Source organism: Astatotilapia calliptera, chromosome 6 (assembly GCF_964374335.1).
Source record: "Astatotilapia calliptera chromosome 6, fAstCal68.1, whole genome shotgun sequence".
NCBI lineage: Eukaryota > Metazoa > Chordata > Actinopteri > Cichliformes > Cichlidae > Astatotilapia > Astatotilapia calliptera.
In genome coordinates, this window is record NC_137427.1 from 20,704,751 (window position 1) to 20,713,197 (window position 8,447).

The 8,447-nt window shown below is 43.9% G+C and overlaps 1 protein-coding gene across 7 annotated transcripts in view; it reads right to left on the reverse strand.

The window, feature by feature from the left end:
* Nucleotides 1-6,881, reverse strand: part of slit2 (slit homolog 2 (Drosophila)) — a 103,274-nt gene extending 96,393 nt beyond the window's left edge. For 3 of the 7 annotated variants that reach the window (XM_026170980.2, XM_080302456.1, XM_080302455.1), the window contains exons 1-3: nucleotides 5,723-6,875; nucleotides 4,767-4,838; nucleotides 3,170-3,241 (exon numbers count right to left, since the gene is read on the reverse strand). In XM_026170980.2, the coding sequence (XP_026026765.2) occupies nucleotides 3,170-3,241; nucleotides 4,767-4,838; nucleotides 5,723-5,925 (347 nt within the window). In that variant the 5' untranslated portion in view covers nucleotides 5,926-6,875. Of the gene's footprint in view, nucleotides 1-3,169; nucleotides 3,242-4,766; nucleotides 4,839-5,722 lie in introns of all 7 variants that reach the window. The other 4 variants (XM_026170987.2, XM_080302457.1, XM_080302458.1 and 1 more) reach the window with 3 other exon arrangements.
* Nucleotides 6,882-8,447: the final 1,566 nt, after the last annotated feature.

An 8,447-nucleotide genomic window follows, 5' to 3' on the forward strand; every position in this document is an offset into this window, starting at 1 on the left:
TACACTCTCTAATCTGATCTGTTATTTAAACACTAATGAAAGATACCATCTCTTGCCTTAAAACACAGAAATGCAGAAATTCAGTCTTATCTCCTAAACACTAAATTCCTTTGCTATCAGGTTAAAATCATTCGTATTCAGCAGCGCCTGGCAGCTTTTCCTCTAAACTTTCCGCGAACTGGTGTGTACCAACAAACATAACAAATGTTGGGTGCAGCAGAGACTCGGAAAAATCTATCTCGAATGGCTTTTTAGACAGAACTGCTGTGGTGAAAATGGCTTTGTGTCTTCACAGCGCAGATAATTTCAAGCTCTACTGCTCAGTAAAAACGGAGAAAAAAAATGTAAACTTTGCCCTGAAATGATCAGCGGGAACAATTTTATCACTCACAGGCTTTAGAGCTAATCATTTCGCACTAATCCAGAGCTTTTCTTTGAAATCCATACCCCCGCTATCTGGGATCACTGTTACAATTATCTTCTGCTGTTCATATTGTCAACATATTACAGCACGATCACTTGATTTGAGGCTTCATTATCTACTTTGTAATTGCTGTTGATAGACGCATCTCACCACTGTAATCAGCTGTGCGATTACTCATCTCGGTAAAAATTATCTTTAAATAATGTGATCAGTCAGTTGCAGGCTAATTATCGAAGGATTTAGCCGACTGATTTTCTCTGAAATTACTGTCACGGTACCTGCAATATCGCTTTCATTCTCCCTGCATGTCTGAGGCTGTTATCTCCTTCATTCTCACACACTTTGAATTGAACAGGGGCTGTAAAACAGTCAAGTAAGTGAAGGATAAGAGGATCGGGAACTCCTCACTTAACTATTCTACACCCACAGGGTGAGAGTAAAGAATGTATAGCATTCCTATATGCACAGGACAATAGAGAGAGAGAGAGCCAGATGGGTGCGTAAGGAGCAAAAACGTGAGGAGAGGTTAAGGAATGAATGAAAACGGCGCGAGTGGGTTTGGGGGGGGGGGGGGGGGGGGTCCTCCAAATCAAGATAAAACCAGTACTGACAGAGCAGCCTTGCGTAAGTGAATGCGCATGCACGAGTGTATCCAAACACATTCATGTGTTTGGATATGTGCACAGTTGTGTTGTGACATGCCTATCTCCTCCACACCTCCTTCAACCACATGCCCCTCCTCCGTACCCCCAAGGCTACTGCCCTACACCTGACCCAGCCCTGCCTGGCCCTTCGGGGCCTGTCGCAAAGAAAAAAAAAAAAGATGTGAAGGGGAACCGTTTTCTGCCCCCATGGGGGGCAGTCAGTGTGGATCTGTCAGCCAAGCTTAAGGCCCTCTCCTCTGGGCTGTGGTGCCCAGCAGGCCCCCTCCAGCCCCCAAGAGGACGGAGGGCTTTGAAATGAGCCCTCAGACTCCAGACTCCAGAGACGCGCCTTTGTATGGTAGCTGTTGGGGGGCATTGATGACTGACTCCATCTTTGTGTTTGTGAACATGCCACGCAAGAGAAGCTGAATTACAGAGGAAAACTTGCAAGGACAACAGAAGACAGCCATGTTGTGTCAGAAAGTTTGCTGTTGTCAGAGACAAGACAGAAAAGGAGAGACAGCCATATCGTGCATGATTTCACATTAGATATCTAAGACTTTATCAGCTGTTGCTGTTACCACACTACAATCTATGTTCAAGGCTGTGTTGCTTATGTGAGTGCATGAAAGAGGGTATTTACTAGCTTGCACCATCTCTTTGGAGGGAGGGTAATCATTATCAAAGTTTACTTTTAAATCCAGACCATATGTAGTTAAATTTTGCCCTTTTTGTCACCAACTCTGAGTAGGAATTCCCAGAACCGCTTAGCTGGACAGAGCCCAGTGCTGGTTGCATGAGAAACACTAGCAGATTCCTTATAGTGGTCTACAGAGCTTCTCTCTCTCTCTCTCTGTCAACAAAGAGCAGCTATAGTGCAGCAGAGAGCAAAGAAAAACCAGGCATGACAGGGTCAACACCAAAGCATCCAAAAAAGTCACATTTTATCACTTTCATCCCACTGACTTGTGACAAATTTACCCACAAGAGCCATAAAAAAAGATGAACTGCTTTATTTTTATTTTTTAGTCTGTGTATGTGTGTGTGTGTGTGTGTTTGTCCAGGTGGATATCTCTCTGCATATGCCAATATGTCTGTTTTTGTAAATGCGTGTGTGTGTGTGTGTGTGTGTGTGTGTGTGTGTGTGTGTGTGTGTGTGTGTGTGTGTGTTAATTATGTTATAAAGGCCTTATGTTGTCTGGATGCTGACTTGTGATACCAGGCTGGCATTGTAAAAACTTCTGACTGTTCTTCATTCACCTCCATGGCACTCAGACTCAACATTTGCCACATGAACAGATTTGCAGGAGGCCAAGTTGGGGTAACTGACATAAAAGTGGCAAAACATGATGCATGCATTCACACGGAGCAGGAGGGGTCACTAATTAGGTTGGGTACATTATAGCCTTTTTGGTATGATTCTGGGCTGCCCTAGATGACTTGCAGGATGATCATGTTAAAAACTTGGGGAAATAGTTTGTTTTCACTGCTGTCACATCAGGTATTTTCACTGAAAGCTTTGATCGCTAAAGTCAACCTGTCCTTGATTTCTGGTATTGCTGCAACTCAAGTTAATATATAAATAAATAAATGATAAAGAAATCCATAAGTTCCGGTGATGATTCATAATCCACTGGCTAGTATATAATATAATCTGCTGACATTATTCTTCCCACTTTCAACTGAAACATGCAGTCCTAGAAGGTCACTAAGTATTCAGAGCTCATTGGACAAAGGCAAACCAAATAATTTTTTCTTCAAAGGGCTTTTTCAAAACCCCTCTTGCACTAAGGACTGTTAATGCTGTTAGTAAGCAGTGGGTTAGGATATTTAAACAGTGTCCTTGAGAGTCACCAAAGCACAGAATAAGGGAATGTTTTTTGTAAAGCTCTACAGACTTGGAGAACTTCTAACAAAGACAAATAATGCAGCTTGTGAATGCAACAACTGAAAAGAGATTTTATATGACACTTGTTGATCTGTGCATCCAGATATGCAAATGAATCGACGGGCATGCGCGTTCTTGGAATTTTTAAGGCTGGGCAAACTGATTTTATACAGAATTAAATTAACACAATGGCGTCAACACATCATTACTCACAGTCTCTCCAGCTCCTTCAGGTCCTGGAAGGCTCCTCTCTCGATTGTGGTGATTTTGTTCTCCATTAACTGCCTGAGAGAGAAACACCAAGAGAGTGTGAGACTATGTGAATTGGACAATAAAAAAAGGAACGACATGAGAGGGGGGAAGGAGAGTGATAGAGAGACACAGAGCGTGAGAGCTGACAGAGTGATTTGTGTGATGAAACCATAAGAGGCCAAAAAAAAGGAGAAAGATGGCTGGATGGGGCCAGCGATAAGAGAGAGAAGAGAAAGACGGAGTGAGATAGGGCACAGGAGATTGACACTGGAGAGGAGAGAGAGGGAGAAATAGAGAAGGATCAGGCAGCACTGGGTGTGAAAAAAGGAGAAAAGCAGATTGGTGGAGATGGAAAGTGATAGAAGGTTTAAAAAAAGCAAGAAAGAGGAGAGACAATCAGCAGCGGGTCGATAGAGTCCCAGAATTGACTTTAAAACTGGCCCATCAGTTGGACAGGGACTCATCTATCATCCAATTTACTCTCTATCTAACCGCATAGCTCTGACTACTCCTTCACTTACACCAGCACAACTTCACTAAGATTAGTGTGCTGACGAAACCAAGCAAAAACACACATGCTTTTATGGGCCATCTCCACTGAGCTCTTCTTTTTTTAATTAATTGATTTATCAGTGAGTCAACGCTATTTTTTAATACAGCCCCATAAGAAAAAAAAAAGGGGGGGGGGGGGCGACTTTTATTTTTAAAGACTCTTCTCACAAATTTCTCAAATTTAAAAAAAAATCTATTCTCACGGTTTTTTTTAAGTGCAGTGTTTTTGCTAATTATGGTGCTTTTGGGTGAACATACCGGAAATAGCTAAAGTGAAAACTAGAGCACACAAATAAAGACACACATACACACAATTAAGGACATAATCTCTGGAGGAATTCCAACTATGTCTATTCCCTTCCATTCATTTCGGCTGCTGAATAGCGCGCACAGCAGCTATCCCTGTCCCGGCAGTGACGGTGCAGGGGAACTCTTTAATCTGGATTCATCCCAGGTAAAGAAACCTGTTCTTACTTGACTCTCCCCCCCTTCTCTTCCTTTCCTTCCACCCTTCCCTCCCTTCCAGCAGCTACATTCCTCCCTCCGCGGTTACACCTAATGACCGCTATCTCTTTCCTCTTTTTACCCTCCATCACTTCCTCGCCAGCGCGTTAATCACTCCAGCACATGGGCCCCGGGGCCCGGTGGTTAAAATAAGCCCCCTCCTGACACTTCCACTGGCAGATTAACACGACAGCATTAACAGGTGCCGCTGCTATTCTGTTTAGACACTTATGATGGCTCAGTGAAACCGCAGCTTCCCACCACTGGATGCAGTGCCTGCGTGCAGCAGCTCCAGAGCTGGATGAATCTGCTGCTGCTGCCGAGCACGGCCAGAAACTGTTAAATCTCTGTGCTGTGATGTTCTATTGGAAAGTTTTCTGGATATGCAAGGTGCTGCTTAACAGTGCATGTGGGAGAGAATATTGTTGTTTTCCTTTTTGCATCTTCAGGGGAGGGGATAAAGAGGGGATAAAATAAAATTCGCCGAATAAACGTCACTTACAACACTCGCAGATGCCTCAGCCCTGCGAAATCCGTCTTCGTGATTTTAGTAAGGTTGTTTGCATTCAGGTCCCTGGAAAGAAAAAGGATATTTTAAAAAATTAATTAAAAAAATATAAATTAATACATGTTTGTGATGTGCTCATTGATGAAGGAGGCTTTTGCTGAAACTTCTTGTTCCGTAGCCAACGCAGGGTTGTCATCTGACTGTCAGAGAAACTGAGAGGAGCTGTGGCTGCTGCACTACATCGGCAAGTGTTAATTTCATCGAGGGGTCTTTTAATGATAAAATTCGGCCTCTTTAACTCGGAGCCCACTTGTCCAAATCCGTTTTTGATTAACTCGCTGGTCTGCTGACAAACCGATGTGGTCTACGGAGGCTGTGCTAATGCAACAGTTCAAAACCGCCAACAACCACAGCAGCCCCCCAACTTCAGCTCCGCGATCAGCCCTGACGTGTCCTCGTATTAGGCACCAAAACGAGCTTTAGTGTTTTTATCATTTATACCTCACGCCAACATTTACATCAGCTGCGTACTGCGGCGTTAACAAGGCTGAAAGTATAGGTTAGACATGACAAAAAGCTCTGCGCTCTTAAAGATGTGGTCCTCGAGAGAGACATTTTCAGTGCCTCCCGGTTAAAAACAAATGAATTAGACAGGAAATTTTGGGGGAATAATGTGTGATCATAATTAGGATATGAGCTGATGACATTTCCTAACCACTGATCGGAATAAAATTTGGGTGCTAAAACATCAGAAGGTGTGACATTTTTTTCTCCATAAACTCTTTAAACTCCTCACACCCCTTCAGAAGAATCGCCGCATTAAAAGGTAAATGCAGTCTCGTTATTTTTCATCATTTAAGCATAAAAGAAATGGCAACACGACATTGTGGTGACTTTTCTTATACAATGTTTCCAAATTTTAAGTCAAATCTATACAATCCCGTACTTACAGTCTCTCCGTGTTTCGAGGTATGTTTCTGGGCACATTGCGCAGTCCTTGTCCGTGACAGTCCACTGTCGTACCGGTGCAGGAGCACTGGGCCGGGCATGGCTGACCGTCTGCTCCGCTGGACAGGACCAGAACAGTCACCAGCAGCCCCAGCACAGTCACCGGGGAGCGGTGAGGGCCAACGGGGCACCGAGCTCCCACCATCACTGCGGCAAGTGGGGGCCAATATGAGACCCGCAAAAACACCGTGAAAACAGAAGGGCGTTAAAAGATAAAGCCCCGAAATCCCCCGAAGGAGCTCACCAAACTCTGCACGCAACGGGATGCCGTCCTCCTTTTCGCTGTCCTCCCTTAGCACACGCGTGTTTCAGAAATGCCTGGTTCTGAATTTACATTTGGGTCCTCTGAGAGGGGTTTCAGTGCGTGAGGACTGTGATCAGGGACTTGGGTCCCCCTGGGTAGAAATAGGGGAGCTCGATAAGGCGGTAGAGCGGCTCTTTGGCTGCGCTACAGCGGCGCAAACTTCCACATGTCCCCGGCATGCGGTGCCCAAATCCCCCCGGTGAGTGCCGTGCCTGTGTATGTAAATGTGTGCCCGCGGAGCAAAGACAGTGAAACACCTCGGTCCTTGATCTGATCCGATCCAAAGAAACCCTCTCTCATGTACACACACACACACACACACACACACACACACACACACACACACACACACACACACACACACACACACACACACACACACTCTCTCTCTCTCTCTCTCTCTCTCTCCAGGTAAGGCTCTGTTGGTTGTAATTCACAACACGCGTCCTGCGAGGAAGCCGCGGCTGCTCTTCTTTCTCCCCCCCCCCAAAAAAAGAAAAAGAAAAGAAAAGCTCAGCAGAGGTCACCGTGGCGGAGAGATATTGATCCCCATAATATATCAACTGCCGGTCAGCGGTGAGGGTAACGCGAGGGACAGAAAATCGTGAAAGACCAGCGCGCAATACTATAATCCAACTCTGCGTGGTGCGTCAAAGCGCTGCTCCCGAGAGTGTGTGAGATAGGGAGAGAGAGAACAGACGCAGCAGCAGACGTGCTCTCTCACTCTCTCTCACTCTCTCTCTCTCTCTCTTGCTCTCTCAGACAAATACAAAACATCCACGCATTGCGTTTTCCCTCAAGGTAGCAGCAGGTTTCCAGCTGGCCGTCAATCAAACAGCAACAGTTTGACCTCGGAAGGAGACTCTCTTTTTCACTGCAGTGTCCCGGTCACCTGATGCTTTATTTAGCTGGCTTCAGGGAGGCGACCGAGCCTCAGACTGAAAACTAATGTGGAAAATTTAGAAACAACTTCTGAGCCCTGGATTTCTATATGGATGGATGAAGAACTGCTTAAAAATCCTCTCATTATATCTGTCTCATAATTGTGACTGCACAAGATGAGCAGCTGAAATGGATTTGAACTGATTTGTTTTTATCCACCAAAAAAAAAGTTAGTTTCAGTGTCAATAGCAACAAGTAGCTCTAAATTAAAGACTACAGGAATTACGTGACACTGAAGCTTTTGCAAACGTTTCAGCTCTAATATTAAATTTTCAGAAACTCTGAAGGGAGACCAGCACGTATTTGCATATTTAGATATTTACTGAGTAACGACAATACTCATAATAGGTACTGATCAGTTACTGTAACAGGAACAAAATAACCATACGTATGAAGTTCTGTAATATTTACTCAGAAAGGACTTTGTTTACTCGACATTATCTGATACATTTATCTGCTAATTGTATTTCACAATGTTTCTAGCCAGCAATAGATAAGCTGTGTGGACTAGTGATTTCTAGTAATATCACTGTTTTGCCGAACTACCCCCAGCACATATATATATATATAACTGTACAGTCAGCTCAGCGACATTGATCAGCTGTTAACCCATCCAGCAGCCACTATGTAAAAGAACTATCACTAAGATTAAAACGTTTTGTTGTAACTTTTAGATATTTAAGTTATTATTCACTGTAACAGGAATATAACAGAGGGTTTCTGAAACAGATACCATCTATATAATTCTCTAGAATACAATCAATTGATTGCCATTTCACATCTCAGACCTTTAAGCCTTCAAGTCTCCTCCAGCGCCCAGGACATATAAATTGCTGGTTGCTTTTGAACAATCTCCTTTTCATGTTTCTGCCATAGATGAAACTGTCAAATACCACCTTTATTTTTTTCTTCATTTTATTATTTCAGTTAACATTTATGTTGATTTACTTTTTGGGTGGGAGAATATAAACATTTGACTTCATGGGGTAATCTTACTGCTGATTTCCTTACTGGAAATACTCCTTACTGGAGTTACACTCTCAGATTAGGAATACACATCCATTTTCTTAACCAGTTATCCCTTTCAGAGTCCCAGGGTTAGTGGAGCCTATCCCAGCTGGCACAGGACAAAAGGCAGGGTACACCCTGGACAGGTCACCAGTCTATTACACACATTCCTGGATAAGGCATAAATTGTCATATCAAAGATTTTTCACAGGACTCTGTGAAATCCTGTTGCTCTAGAATACTTTGCTATACACAGTCAACTCAGTGAGAAGGTATCCCCAGGTCCTCTGGCTGCAACACAAGCCCAAATCATCACCCCTCCACCACCGTGGTTGACAGCTGGTATGATGCTGGATTTGGTTTTGTACATTATGATCAAACATTTCCTCTCCGGGCTCGTCTGTCCAGAGGAC